Raw genomic sequence first — 15,747 nt, 5'->3', positions numbered from 1 at the left:
CTGACCTCTCACCGGAATGGCGTTTCACCCAATCTCTACAATGGCAACGGGCAGAACCGAAGCCACAACGCGGCTCCCGGAGCAGCTGATGGTAATAGGGACCAGGCGCAAACGGGAGCGGTTGGCTGCCATGGCGGTGCTGCTGGCAGAGATCCAACGCCTAGAAAAGTCCCACAAAGGCCTCCCGGACCCAGGGATCCTTAGGGAACTCCTGGCCAAACGTGAGGAACTACGGCTCTTATTGGAGCAGAATACCACACGAGCCTTCAACGCAGTCTCCCGCAAGTATTACGAACTAGGGGGAAGCCCGGTAGATTTTTAGCACGAGCCTTGCAAACCAAACAGTCTGCTACCTTTATTTCCAAGATTAAAGCCAAATCTGGTACCATGGCACATACCACATCGGTCATTGCAGAAGTTTTTCGCAACTACTATCCCTCCCTAGGGTGCCTGAATCGGCCCTTGCTGCCATTGAGGCTGACATCACCACAGCGGAATTTAGGTCAGTGATTAGCTCCACCCCACCGGGTAAAAGCCCGGGACCTGATGGGTTCACTCTGCTTTACTATAAGCGCTTCCAGGACATCCTCGCCCCCCACTTCTGCTCCTACGCTAATACAATCTCCACAACTACCCCCATGCGCCCGGAGTCGCTCCTGGCCCACATTACAGTTATAGCCAAGCCAGAGAAAGACCCCTCGAATTGCGCCAGCTATCGCCCCATCTCATTACTCAATGTGGACACCAAATTGTATGCAAAAATTCTAGCAACTAAGTTGTACCCGCTCCTCCCGTCCGGGGTGCACCCAGACCAAGTGGGATTCATCCCGGGTAGGGAAGCTCGGGACAACGCCCTTAAATCCCTCTCTCTCATACATACGGCTAGGCAACAAAAATCCCCTACGCTGCTCCTTTCCACCGACGCGGAGAAAGCGTTTGACAGGGTGGCCTGAGATTTTCTCCTAGCCACCCTGTCCCACCTAGGCCTGGGCCCACGGATGATGGAATGGATCGCGGCGCTTTACACCACTCCTACTGCCCGAATCTGTATCAACGGGTCCCTTTCCCCTTCATTCACATTATATAACGGTACAAGACAGGGCTGCCTGTTCGCCCACATCTGGTGGGAGTGTCCTCTGATACAACCATACTGGTCTCAGGTCACCCAACTTATCAATCGCATTTGTGGGGAACAACTCCCACTGGATCCCTGGGTGTGCCTGTTCCATCTCACATCTGACTCCGCACGAGCATATAAGAAATCTATAGTTCCCACCCTGTTGAACGCGGCCAAATCTCTCATACCTAGGCATTGGAGATCCACTCAGGTACCACCCATACAGGCCTGGTTCCAGAAGATTGACCACACTAGACTACTGGAAGAGCTCATGGACACCTACTCCATGAGCTCTTCCAGTAGTCTAGTGTGCAAAGGACTCCTACTCCACTTTCTACAAACGTTGGGCCTTTTGGTTGTTCTTTAAGGACACGGACACGTATAAGTCCCACCTAGTAGACCCAGAGACTCAGATCCAGTCGCACGCCTGAGCGGAAACTCCCCATGGGGGGTTTTGTAGGTTTTGCACCTTTTGTACCTTTTACATCTACATTTGTTTATTCTTGTATACCTTTGTTCCTAAATATTTGTATACCGTCCTACTATAGGCATTTACCCGATGGACCTCCCTACTCGGTAGCAATATATATATATATATATATACACACACACACACACAATATATATATTTTATATATCTCACAAATGAACACAACTCTGTGATCGTTAATACATCATTACCTAATTCTTATCTACATGCCCTGCTCATCTCAATCTATTAAAGTGTATTCTAGTTGTTGGAGAGATTCTTACACTTCCTGTCTGGTATATAAAAAATTGTCCCCAATCTGGGAAAAGAGAGAAAATCTTTCTAACAGCCACAAAGACACAAGTAAAAAATGTTTTTTTTTTTTAAAGTTAAGTAATGGAAAGCTAGAACCTCTGTCAGCTTTTTATAGCTGTCTGTCTCCGTCATTGTGATTTCCTTTGTTATAAGGTTGTTTGGGCACAACTAAACTTTAAAGTACAGGAAGCAAATGTGTTCAGGATAATGTATGTGAGAAAGGGATATGGAAAATAAGCACATATGAAGAAAAATCACCTTATAGGCCAGCCCAGATATACCCAAAACTTTTTTTTGTTTTTTGTTTTGGATAGAATGGGCAAAAGAAAGAACCCCCTAAGGTTTTACTGAGAGATTTTCCCTCACTTTCTGTTTTGGGGGCAAACTTTAAACAGAAAGGAAGTGAAGGAAAATCCTGCAGGCAACAGGCAAACAGACAACAGGACAGGAAGGAATCTCACAAAGGAGCACCCAACTGCAGTAAAACACCTGACAGGAATTCTAATCCGAAACTAAAAAAATGTTTTGCTCTAGAAATGATATGCTCTAGAAATTTCTCATTTGCTTCTGTTAACGTAGGTCTAAACCTAATTGCTAAAATCTTATATAAGCATTCATACAGCTTTAGTTAAAAAAAATGCCTGGTGATCCTGAACTTTCTGTTACGGGATAACAGCCACCTCTTAACTGTGCTCCTGATGGAGACCACAGGCAGCCGTACTGTTACACATCGGGTGGACATGGTCAACTGTTGTCATTATCAGAAGGCCAATCCAGAGCAGTACTGGGGTAGGTGCATGTACACAGGAAGTAAATCATCGATTCTGGAGGAGATAAGCTGCACTGAGATGCAAACATTATGAAAAAAAGTAATTGTTTATGATAGACAGTAACTTAGCAAACTAAATGTCATCCAGTTAGGGTATGAATCAGATGAAGGTATGTTTCATAATACATTAAACTCCCTGTTATCCGGCATCCACTGGGATTGGTAGATTCCAGATAAATGTAGTTTCTGGTTGCTTGAGAGTTGCTATTAAAAATAGGTCTAACTAATGCCATACCCCATACTATGCCTTCTCATAACATAAACTCTGTAATGACTTCATATTAATATTGAAATGCAGTAATCAAAAGCAAATTAGGACAAATAGACACACGGTCATAAGAATAGATGCGGCAGATCAGCAAAACAGTGAGTACACAAGGGATATTCGTTTCTGGTTAGTTGATTTTCTCTTTATCACAGGCTCCAAGCGCAGGCGATCCTGGAGGGGATGTAAGACCAAAAATCGTCGAGACCAGATCCAACAGGGGGCGCCCCCTCTCCCCCCCCCCCGTAAAGCCTGGTAAGTATCCTCTCTTCGAGACCAGTCTCTGAGGGCGATCGACATCTTCTGTCAAGGGGGGCTATCCTTCTGCCCCACAACTCAGTTTGACTTGCTGACCTTTTACAAAGAGGTAAGTAAAGATCTGGATAGGGGGAGGCCGGTGGACGTAGTATATCTGGTATATCTAGTATATCTGGACTTTTCCAAAGCATTTTCCAATGATACGGTGCCACATAAACGCTTGTTGTACAAGCTAAGGGCTATGGGCATAGATGAATTAGTGTGCACGTGGACAGAAAACTGGCTACGAGAAGGTACAGGTCTGTGAGAGCCAGAACTCTTGCTTGTTTGTAGGTGACCAAATACTTATTTTCCACCATAATTTGCAAAAAAATCAGTTCCAAATCAGCCAATGTGATTTGTCTGGATTTGTTTTCTCATTTTGTCTCTCATAGTTGAGGTCTACCTATGATGCCAATTACAGGCCTCTCATCTTTTTAAGTGAGAGAACTTACACAATTGGTGGCTGACTAAATACTTTTTTGCCCAACTGTATTAATGATATCGGGGAGGGAGTGAATAGTCATGTCTCAGTGTTTGCTGATGATACTAAAATTGGGAGGGCTGTAGACACAGACTTAGAGATTATAACATTACAAGAGGACCTGGAGAAAATCGGGGAGTGGCCAACTGTATGGCAGATGAAATTCAATGTCGATAAATGTACGGTAATGCATCTTGGAGTTAAAAATAGGCAAATGGACTTATGGGTGTGCCACTAGGGAAGTCGGAAACGGAGAAGGATTTGGGGGTCATTATAGACCGCAGATTGAAGAACAGCTCGCAGTGCCAGGCTGCTGTAAACAAAGCAATCAGAGTCCTGTCTTGCATTAAGAAGGGAATGTATTGCAGAGACAAGTCTATAATGTTGCCACTTTACAGATCACTGGTTCGGCCGCATCTGGAGTATGCGGTCCAGTTTTGGTCACCGATACTCAAAGGATGTCCTTGAGCTGGAAAAAGTCCAGAGGAGGGCAACCAAACTTATTATGGGGTTCGAGGACCTGAAATATGAAACAAGGCTGTTAAATTAAATATGTTCTCTTTAGAGGTTAGGAGATTAAGGGGGGACATGATTTTCCTGTATAAACTATTGAAGGGCGATAGCAACATTATTAACAAACTGTTTACGGTTAGCTCCGTAACAAAGACCAGAGGGCACAACCAAAAATTGGTGGAAAAAATTTTTCAACACCCAGGGCGCAAGGGGTTCTTCACAGTTAGAGCGGTTAAGGTCTGGAACTCGCTGCCGCAGGAAGTGATCTCGGCTGAGTGTGGAATCATTCAAGAAACTCCTGGACGAGTTCCTCGGAGACCATAACATACAAGGGTACAGGTACGCCTAAGAGCAAAATCCCACATGGACTAATACACACTCACACACCTGTTCAAACATAAATGCATACACACAATAGGTTGGACTTGATGGACTTATGTCTTTATTCAACCTCAAATACTATGTAACTATGTAACCATTATCCAACTTCGTGTCTAATATACCACTCCATGGGTAACTCTGTTTCTTAATTGTTTCTTGCTGAATAAGCCCCCAGCGGGTCACTGCTAAATACAGTGACAGCCCTGGTTTTTAACTTTATTTTAACTTTTAACTTTATTAGTTACCCCCTTTGTGTTTTTTTTCGCTTGTTTTTTTGGTTGCAACCCCTGATCCCTCTCCCCCTTTTCTTTCTTTCTTTTTTCTTTCTTTCTTTCTTTCTTTCTTTCTTTCTTTCTTTCTTTCTTTCTTTCTTTCTTTCTTTCTTTCTTTCTTTCTTTCTTTCTTTCTTTCTTTCTTTCTTTCTTTCTTTTCTTTCTTTTCTTTCCCTTTTTATAGTCAGTGATACTATATTATACCTGATGTATGCACTGTATCCATATTATAAACTTTTGTTTGTTTTTGTTGTACTCCGATTAGTGCCCTCTAATTTAACTTCCCTCCACTGGGATTTTTGACCGCATTATGCATTTCAATACAAGACAAGCCATTTACATTAGGTATAATAACCAGTTATCTTATTTCTTGGAGTTTAACACCTTTATTTCCCACTGACTCCAAACATGACAGCTCTTATCCTTATCTCTTACTAGTGGTTGTCTTTTGTCTGTTTTTTTGTCATTTTCCTCTGTATAACCATCCTTAGTATGTTGGCTCTGTGCTTCTGGTGATCCATTTTTGCATGGACAGAGAAGCATGTTTTTCATCTATTTTGTCACAAGAGGTCATAAATACAATTAGGGATGCACCTAATCTTTCCATCTGCGGCGTCTAACACATTCAGCCGGCAGCCGCACAAGCACAGTGGGAGCATAGCCGTAGCCATCTCCTTTTGCACCCGAGGCAAGAAAAAAACATCCCCCCAACAGGCGTGTGATGTCACCCAGCGCCCTGCCTCCAGGATTTTGTTTAAGTTTTTTACTATTTTTAATTTAATTTTATTATTTCGTATTTTTTATTTCATTTTTTTTATTTTAAACAGCCCCCTGATATTTCCCTTTTAAAATAGAAAAAGAAATTGAGGACACAAAGTCCTCAGTCCCTTTCTAAATGAATGGAAAGCACAGAGGCTTCCCATTCATTCAGAAAATATTTTACTATCACCAATTTCTGAATGGGGAGGAGCCTCTGTAGTGAGTGCTTCTCCTCATTGAGAAACTCATGAATGAACAGGAAGTGATGTAAATCACATCCTGTTCATTTATAACTGGGGACACATAGTACTATGTGTCCCCAGTTATTTACAAACACTGGAGTGATCAGCTGATCGCTCCAGTGTTTGTCCTGCACAGAGGACCGGTACATATCACTGATATGTACCGATCCTCTGCCGCTCGGCCACGCACACGGGGGCTCAGCTTCTCCCAGGGATCCCCCCTGCTCTCCTGGGCAGAGGCAGCGGGGATCCGACACAAAGCACTTCAGCCGCGGGCGGGGGGCGAAGCCGCTGTCACAGAACTAAGGCCGAGCGATGAGGAGAGAGAGAGGCGCCGGCTGTCAGATCCAGACTGAGCGTCTCTCTCTCCATGGTCCCGTTATACTGCTGTGCAATTATGTGGGCGTAATTTCTTTGCTCCTGTAAACAGACCTATAGACCAGGTGTTGGAAATCAGGTCATGATGATTTTCACGACAGGAAGTGAAAATCATGCTCGTTCTCAATTCTTTTGTGATAACTTTCACTGTCAGGTTTCTTGACTTGGATGTGGCCCATATATTTTGTTCCTACTCTCTGTATCCCACCTCTTTGTTCATAAATAAAGAATTTGAAAAAAAAGAAGGTCTTGAAGAGACTGAGGGAACATGTGAAAGCTGAGAAGTGTGAATTTGAAATAGAGACTGTTCAATTTTTGGGGCTCATTATCTCCACCTCAGGTATTTCCATGGACCCTCAGAAGGTGGCGGCCATTCTGAATTGGCCATCCCCCCCTGATCGAAAATGAGTCCAGCGGTTCGTGGGGTTTGTGAACTTCTATATGAAGTTCATCAAGAACTTTTCTGCCATTCTTAGCCCCATCACGCAACTGACCAGACAGGGAACTCGCTTTCAATGGACCTCCACAGCACAACTGGCGTTTGATAAACTCAAGGAACTCATCACCCCGGCCTCCATTCTGAAGCACCCCGACCCAGCACTCCCCTATGTCCGTGAAGAGGATGCCTCCAAAAATGCCATTGGGGCAATTCCCTCCCAAAGGCAGGGTGAGAAGTCTTTCTTTTGTCGGAAGCTTAACCCTCCTGAGAGGAACTACGATGTGGGAGATTGAAAGCTCTTGGCTATAAAAGCTGCGCTTGAGGAGTGGCGCTACTTGCTCGAGGGGGCGGCTAATCCGATTCTTGTTTTCACGGATCACAAGAATCTAGAGTATTAATGCTCTGCTAAACGCCTAAGACCACGACAGGCCAGGTGGGCTCTGTTCTTTTCCCACTTTTCCATGCACATCACTTATCGCCCTGGCTCGAAGAACGTCAAACCGGACGACCTGTCCCGTATGTACCCGGAGAGGGAGGAGCTGGGTCACCCCGATAGTGTTCTGCCTGTGCATAGTTTCTTGCTTCTCCAAACTTACCTGAAGTCGCAGCTGAGACTTGCCTGCCAATCTCGAGTTTCAGGAAAGCGATAGACTATTTTTTCTGGTCAATCGAGTGTTCGTCCCCCTGAGGCTCCGTGTCTCTGTCCTTAAGCTTTGTCACGACCACCCGTTGGCTGGTCATTTCGGGGTCCGCAAGACGACTGAACTGGTGCAGCGTTTCTTCTGGTGGCCTGACCCGAAGAAGGACTGCCGGGCCTACGTCCAATCCGATGCCACTTGTATACGTAGCAAGACAGAGAGGACTAGATCCTGGGGTCTCTTGCGCCCGCTTTCTGTCCCGCCTCGGCCATGGGATATGTTGGGGATAGACTTCATCGTGGAGTTGCCTCCGTCAGAGGGTTTTACTTCCATTTTTGTTGTCGTGGATCGGCTTACCAAGATTGCCCACTTCATCCCGATAGTCGGCACCCCGACTGCTTCTGATACAGCTCGGGCCCTTTTCAAGGAGATCATGTGCCTCCATGGCGTTCCTAGCAACATAGTGTCTGACGGGTGTTCAATTTATCTCTAAGTTCAGGAGGGAGCTCTGCAGGACTCTGGGTGTCGCTAACTGTTTTTAAACGGCCTACCATCCACAGACGAATAGTCAAACTGAGATAACCAATCAAACATTGGAGCAGTATCTGCGATGCTTTATTTACTTTTGTCAGGATGACTGGGCTTCCCTTCTCCCGTTTGCCGAGTTCACCTACCATAATACTGTGCATTCGGCTACTGGTCAGTCTCCATTCTTTGCGAACCTCGGTTTTCATCTTGCCTTTTTGCCTGATTTTGATCTCAACATCCGGGTTCCTGCTGTCCAGGAGAGGATTCAATTCTTGCAGTCCAATGTGAAGGTGTTGCAGGGTGCTATGGCCAAGGCCCAACGTGACCACATGTCAGGATCCAGAGCACCCCCAGGTGGCGCTGGAGCCAGGTCCTGTAGTTCCTGTGTTCACCTGCGGGTGTCTCCAGCAGCCAGGAACTGTCAGGAACCTGCAGCTCCAGTACTCACCTGCGGGTGTGCCCCAGCTGTGACTGATCATTCCATCACCTGGTGCTTCCTGGGAGAGTATTTAAGCCCTCCCTGCAGTCAGGAAGCTGGCTCAGTATTGCGTCGTCTGCACCTGACTGACTCCCCTGGCCTGTGCCTTGGAACCTGAACCCTGCTACCTGAACCCTGCTACCTGAACCCTGCTTCCTTCCTGCAACCCTGTCACTGACCTGGCTTGTTAACCGACCACTCTCCTTGAATCCTGTACCACGCTGCCCTATATGTGGTGTGAGGACGCCTGTGCATGGTACCCTGACAGAATACTGAGCCCCACCGACCAAATTGACCACACATGGACCTGCAGGCTTTTGGGTTATTTTAGTTTGGTTTTTCCCTTGCTACTGTCGAGATGGATCTCGAGGGAATATATTATTATGCGCTCCTGGCATCCGAGGAGCCGCAGCACTGCTGTCAGTTGTTTCAAGGCTTCCCCAGAGCAGACCTGTTAGAATACATCCGCAGGGCCCACGGTTTTATGGATCTGACTGGTTGTTCTTTTGAGGAGATCCAACCCCTAATCAAGATCTGTAGCGAACTAGCTCTGAGGGGTGATGAGGGTGATGATTTCTCCCCTTCGTTTACCCTGTCGCAAGTTATGTCGCTGGTGTGGTTCCTAGAGGATGATCCCGCCGGGTTTTCTGCACACTACTCTGAATGCCCACCTGAGGACTTGTTGAAATATATTGAGGCGGTTGAGACCCTTATTGACTGGGGAGTCGTTGTAGTGACCCTTGCCGAACCCTTGCTCCAGAGGTGGTCTGACATACAGTCTAGTCAGTCTAGCCCCTTTACCAAAGCCCGATCGGGGTTAACCATGTTGCCCATGACAACCGCGGAGACTTTTGTTATTTCTGATGAACAAATCCGCTCCCAGTTTTCCGTAGCAACAGTACCTGTCTGCCAGTCAGTTACACCTGTTCCCAAGGCAGCCCAGCAAGACCCCTAATGTCTCTTAGCCGAGTTATCGGTCAGAAGCTGAAAAGCTTGAAGAATGGACAGATTGTTCGGATGATGAGGATTGGAGCGACTGCTCTGAGGATGAGACTGTGGATGACCATTTTTTAGATACTCAGGGTTCGTTCCAGTCCAGCCGGTTCCCGCTCCTGTTGGAGACGATCCTGTTGCCGTTCGGGACGATCCTGTTGCCGTTCGGAACGATCCTGTACCTGTTCGGGACGATCCTGTTTGAGACGATCCTGTTCCGGTCGATGCTGCCCAGCTCCTGGTCTCCGATGATCCTGTGCCGGCTGCCCAGCTCCTGGTCTCCGATGATCCCGTGCCTACTGCCCAGCTCCTGGTCTCCGATGATCCCGTGCCTGCTGCCCAGCACCTGGTCTCCGATGATCCCGTGCCTGCTGCCCAGCACCTGGTCTCCGATGATCCCGTGCCTGCTGCCCAGCTCCTGGTCTCCGATGATCCCGTGCCTGCTGCCCAGCTCCTGGTCTCCGATGAACTCGTGCCCGATGCCCAGCTCCTGGTCTCCGATGATCTCGTGCCCGATGCCCAGCTCCTGGACTCTGACGATCCTGTGCCCGATGCCCGGCTCCTGGTCTCTGACGATCCTGTGCCTGATGCCGGGCTCCTTGTCCCTGATGTTCCGGTGCCTGATGCCCAGCTCTTCGCCTCCGCTGATCCGGTGCCTGACGCCCAGCTCTTCGCCTCCGCTGATCCGGTGCCTGCTGCCCAGCTCTTTCCTTCTGGTCCTGGTGCAGAGGGGAGGCCCCTTGCAGCCGAGGGACCTGGGGATCGGGACATCTACCGCAAGTGGGGTGATCATGTGCGCAAGCCCAGGCCTGGTAGTGGTGATATCCTGGGGAACGGGGGAGTTCCATTTGAGCACCCCTTGCTTTGGTGGACTTGGCGGCCTTGCAGGCTTTCCGTGCCCTTGGACTTCGAGGATGCGTATGGACTTTGTGGGAGCGTCCGGAGTCCGCTCCTTGAGAGGGGGGTACTGTCAGGATCCAGAGCACCCCCAGGTGGCGCTGGAGCCAGGTCGTGTAGTTCCTGTGCTCGCCTGCGGGTGTGTCCAGCAGCCAGGAACTGTCAGGAACCTGCAGCTCCAGTACTCACCTGCAGGTGTGCCCCAGCTGTGACTGATCATCCCATCACCTGGTGCTTCCTGGGAGGGTTTTTTCGTCACCTGCACCTGACTGACTCCCCTGGCCTGTGCCTTGGAACCTGAACCCTGCTACCTATCTGCAACCCTGTCACTGACCCAGCTTGTTACCTGACCACTCTCCGTGAAACCTGTTCCTGTACTGCGCTGCCCTCCTGTTAACGACCCGGCTTGTACCTGACCACTCTCCTTGTATCCTGAGGCCTGCCGTATATCTGCAGGCCTGTTACCCCTCCTTGTTGCTATTCCCCCTGGCTGTAGGTGTGTGTTTGTCCCAACGGTGGGTTTGTTACTTCACTGCTAAACCTGTGGGGGGTTGAGGGGGTTTGTAGTTTTGTTGATGTGTACCAAATAAACTGTGTGCATAGAACCCTATCCTGTGTGGGCATATTAATTTGGTCATCCTGCTTGGGTACCTACATGTGGTGTGAGGACGCCTGTGCATGGTACCCTGACACCACAAAAGTGGCTTTGACAGAAAGCAAAGGGGTGACTTGGATCTGCGACCTGGTGATAAGGTGTGGTTGTCGACTCTCAATTTGAAATTGCCTTGCCCGTCGAAGAAATTGGCTCCGAAGTTTATAGGCCCTTTTCCGATTAAACGGAGGATTAACCCTGTGGCTTATGAATTGCTCCTGCCCTCATCCTGTAGGATCCATCCAGTCTTCCATGTGTCCTTACTCAGGCGACATGTTTCGGATGTGTTTCCTGGCCGGGACCCTGGCCCGCCTCCTCCGTCTGTCATTGATGGTGTCGAGGAATACAAGGTGGAGGCCATCGTGGATTGCAGCAAGAGGAGTAGGGGTCTTCAGTTTCTTATGAAGTGGAAAGGCTATGGCATGGAGGAAAATTCCTGGGAACCCGAGTCTAACGTCCATGCTCCTGGCCTCATCCAGAATTTTTTTCGAGCTCACCCTGGCAAACATGCCCAGATGGGCATCCGGAGGTTGCCCGTTAGGAGTGGGCAATGTAAGGGCAAAATGGGGGCCGCACTTGCACGCAAGCCAAATCTCCATGTGGCCGGAAAAAAAGCACCATTGTGCGCAGGCACGTGCGAACCAGGAGTGCGCAGAAATTCGCACAACAGCCGTCGCACAGGAAGTGATGCTGTCACCTGGTTAAGCTCACCATATAAAAACAAGCCTGCCCCTGCTCCATTGCTGATGGTCATTTCAGCTAAGTGTTCCTGTGTGTTGTGCCTGTTGGATTCCTGTGACCTGCTTGACCTGGTTTGTTTGGACTTTGCTATTTGATTGCTGCCTGCCCCTTACCTCGACCTGTTTCCTGGACTTTGCCTTCTGCCTCCTGATTCGTACTCTGCTGCCCGGCTGGCTCCGACCTCTGGCTTTCCTGACAACGCGGAAGGACACGTGACACCTGGTAGCAGTCAGACGGGACAGAGGATCAGGTGGGTATGTCTTCTTAATTTCAGCTTCCTAGAAAAAATGAGAAGTTAACACTTAGTGGGTAGCCCCATGGCAAGGGTTAACTTTTTACAGTCCTGGAGTTCCACTTTAACCCTTTGTTAGGACAGGCAGTCCTGTTCATCTATTTTACAAGTGATAATTAAATCTGCCAGCACAGTATTATTTTCAAAGTTATGCTGTGATGTGAATGGGAACATGTAACAAATATACAATAGGTGTTATCCCAATTTGCCTGATAAAGTGGAAATGGACTTAAAGAAATAGTCAGGTGTAGGGTTGCCACCCGTCCAGTTTTCACCCGGACAGCCAGTGGGCACCCAGACACAAGACACTGAGTGCCGACACTGGCACTTTACATTTTCTGACAGGTGCGGCTGCCGAGGTCCACAGCAAGGGTGATCTCGAGCAGCCGCATCGGCCTGAAACCTGGATCTTCCTCTGTGCCCGCAGCTCAGAGAAAGATCCGGGTTTCAGGCAGATCACGCTTGACTAGGACCTCAGCAGCCGCATCTGTGATTGCTCCTCCTCTCTTCTAGCTCTGGTGATCTATCACATAGAGAAGAACGAGGAGACGTGAGGCTATGTAGATACACATGTGGTTGAAGGGAAGAGACATGAAGAGGCAGGGCTATGGAAATAGCTGAGCGGCAGGGGGGGAGCAAGATTTCCAGGGAAACAGAATTTGACACAACACCGGCTCCCTGACACCGTGCTGCCCGCCTGAGGACATCATAGTCCAGTCAGTATAGTTCTCTATAGCTGGTCTCCTTACTCCCTCCCCTGGCTGCCTCTCCTCGCTCTCTCCTATATATTCTCAAAAAAATATAGGGGCTTGAAGGTTCAGGTTTCACTTGAAGAAAAGGTGGCAACCCTAGTCAGGTGTTTTATTTCTTCATCACCAAAACTAAACTATCTATAGAAAAAAAATAAAAAAATGTAAGTAAAATGTAACAAAATGTCCCACTTTGCTATCTGTGCCAAATTCTATGTATCTATGTATGTATATGCATAGGTCTTACACCGGTCTACTGCCTAGAGGTAGATTCAGATATAGTACAAGATTTAGTTTATCAGCATTTTAATGAGAGGCAGACTGAACTTGAAATCCAGGTCAGCAAACACTACTTTAAACTCAGATATTTACCACTTACTTCCTGATATTGCACAGTATGTTGAAATAGCATGACTGCTTCCTTTCATCGTGGAGCCGCCCACAGATTAAAGACATTACAAAATGCTAGGGTCATGCATGCATGGACTGCTGTTTCCTCATTTGCAGCAGACTGTGTACAAGTTACCAGTGGCAGCCTACATCTTGAGTGACTTAAAATGGTGAGTGCTGCTTTTTCTACACTTATACAGAACTTTGTAAAAGATTAGGAACTATAACAGCTAAATGTCTAATTACTTATAGCCTCAAAGGAAATTATAATAAGGCAGTATTATTAGACTTTGTTCACCCAAGATTAGTTTTACCTCATTTGTGTATCACTCTGCTGTATATCCTCAAATGTGAATTTGTGCTGACAATGTCCTTCCTACTGGAGGGTGGCTACTTTTGTTCCTCATGGTCCCTGTGTGTGTTGTAAAGTAGCCACCGCTCCAAGCTCGCTCCCGTGATGGACTACAATCTCTTGTGCAATGTCTTTTGATTATGGACTAAACAGAACTTTTAGGATACCATCTTTCAGGAGTATTACATAGGAACTTCACACTACCCACCTAAAATTAAATTAAAAATCCGTACCTGTCTCTCTTGGGGAAAAAAACAAAAAAAAAACATACTCTCTAATCCTTGGAGTCTAGCGTTGTCTTCCTGGCAGACCAAAGTTCTGCACAGACAGGTCTATGGAACCTGGCAGAGACATACGGCATACCCTGCATGGGATCTCATTATTAAAACACCGCAATACTGTCCTGTGATGTTTGGCATAGACATGCCAAGATACAGTAGGGGCTGTACCAACTTCATCCTTGCCTAGGTGAGGATGCAGGAAGAGAAAAAAAAGATATTTACTGTTGGGGGAAAAACAATTCTGCAATTGCTGAAAAGGGAGCGGGGAGGGGGCACGGTGAAAGGAAAATGTTTTCAGTAGTGAAGGTTCACTTTGGGAATGCTTTGGACAGATACTACTAAAATTGCATGACACAAGTATGCAATCTTAACAAAACCATTGTATGATACATTTTAAAAAAGTAACATATTTATTTGTTGCATGGTGTGGAAAATCTAGATATTTGGGTTACTGTGATCAGTTCTAAGCATTAGGTTTAATATGGATTCCTGAAACTGAATCAAAGTTTAACCTTCTTTCTGGCTTTTTTTTGTAGTAATGTGTAGTCTCAAAATTTTCTCTGTAATTCAGATTTGAGCTTTCATTTTAGTATCAGTACATGAATATGTTCCATACTACTGTGTTTCCCCGAAAATAAGACAGTGTCTTATATTCTTTTTTCTACGAAAAAAGACAATAGGTCTTATTTTTGGGGGATGTCTTACCTGGCTTGGCTGCAGCTGTCCGCTCTGCCGTCCAGGGAGCCACAGACAGGTGGGCGTGCCTGTCGGGGGGGCGGGAGGGAGCACGGTATGAGTTGTTTTAAAGAAGGGCTGCTTCACTATTGTTGAGTGAGACACATAATTTTTCTTATTTACCATTTGAAGGGATATTAAGGTATTCAGCTGTTAACATCAATATGTTAACAGCTGAATACCTTAATAGTTTGAATAGCACGATAGTTTGAATATTGGTAATGATTTTACATTACTGGTAATTTGTTTTGTTCAACCACTATATGAAACCACTTGGTGGGGCACGTTGAACACAATATCATGTAAACTTCATTTGATTTGATCTGTGATGTGATAATATAACTGTGGTTTGGAAATGTGCTTGTTTTAGTGATTCTACCTCAAGCTTCTCTGACATTAATTTTCCTTAAACTTGTAAGTTATTTGTGGAAGAAAATATTCATATCTGTAAATATTTTCTTTATTATTCCCCTAAAGTTTTGACTGCAAAACATAGTTTTTTTCCTGTAAGACATTAGCTGTGGTTGTCATTTTGCCGTTATCAACCACACATTGGTATGCCAGGCTGTGGTTCACAGCTCAAGCAAGTTTGTTTCAGTAAAATAAAACAATCGGTTTCCATTTCTCTATGACAGCCCATAACTGAGATGTCCTACCTTCTTTCTTCCAGGATAAAATGCCGAAGAAGAGATTCTCATTGGTCAGCGTGGTCATGTGATCGCGCTGACCAATCAGTGCTCCCCATTGCAACAGTTATGTTGCTATACAGTCTCTGGGATTGTGTAGCAATGTTTTCAAATTCCTTAAACATTATAGCAGCTGGAGTGGGTGACAAGTGAGGTCCTCATTACAGATAAGTGGTGCAGGGACTTGGGGGGGTGAAGAGTTTGTTGTGAGTTAGTTCACCTTTTCATTTTTTGCAAAAAAGGTGAACCTATCCTTTAAGGACTAAGGGAATATGCGTTCTAAATCTTCATCCTGGTGCCACAGACATTCATCATAGCTTGTACACATTCCACTGATACCCAGGATTGACAATACACATTGCACTAATTCAAGGGACAGACAATACACTGCACACACATTAATATGCATAAGGACAGGCTGTTGAAGCATTCAAGACCTATAACAGGCTAGGCACGCACACAGTTCCCAAGTCTCTAACTGTAGATAAAATATTACTGTAACGTGGACTGTTCCTTTGCATGGAACGATTTTTTGAATGGAACGAAAATATAAATAATATTTAATTATAAATAAT

The 15,747-nt window shown here is 46.4% G+C and overlaps 1 protein-coding gene across 1 annotated transcript in view; it reads left to right on the top strand.

Annotated features, from left to right (window-relative positions):
* Positions 1-13,205: 13,205 nt before the first annotated feature.
* The window catches only part of LOC108802577, a 54,418-nt gene continuing 51,876 nt past the window's right edge, over positions 13,206-15,747 (top strand). The window contains exon 1 of the mRNA XM_018574433.1: positions 13,206-13,288. Coding sequence (XP_018429935.1) covers positions 13,286-13,288 — 3 coding nt within the window. The 5' untranslated portion in view covers positions 13,206-13,285. The remainder of the gene's footprint in view (positions 13,289-15,747) is intronic.

Source organism: Nanorana parkeri, unplaced genomic scaffold (assembly GCF_000935625.1).
Source record: "Nanorana parkeri isolate BGI_ZX_2015 unplaced genomic scaffold, ASM93562v1 scaffold2966, whole genome shotgun sequence".
Lineage (NCBI taxonomy): Eukaryota > Metazoa > Chordata > Amphibia > Anura > Dicroglossidae > Nanorana > Nanorana parkeri.
The sequence above is the reverse complement of the archived record's forward strand: the minus strand, read 5'-3'. Positions and strand labels throughout refer to the sequence as shown.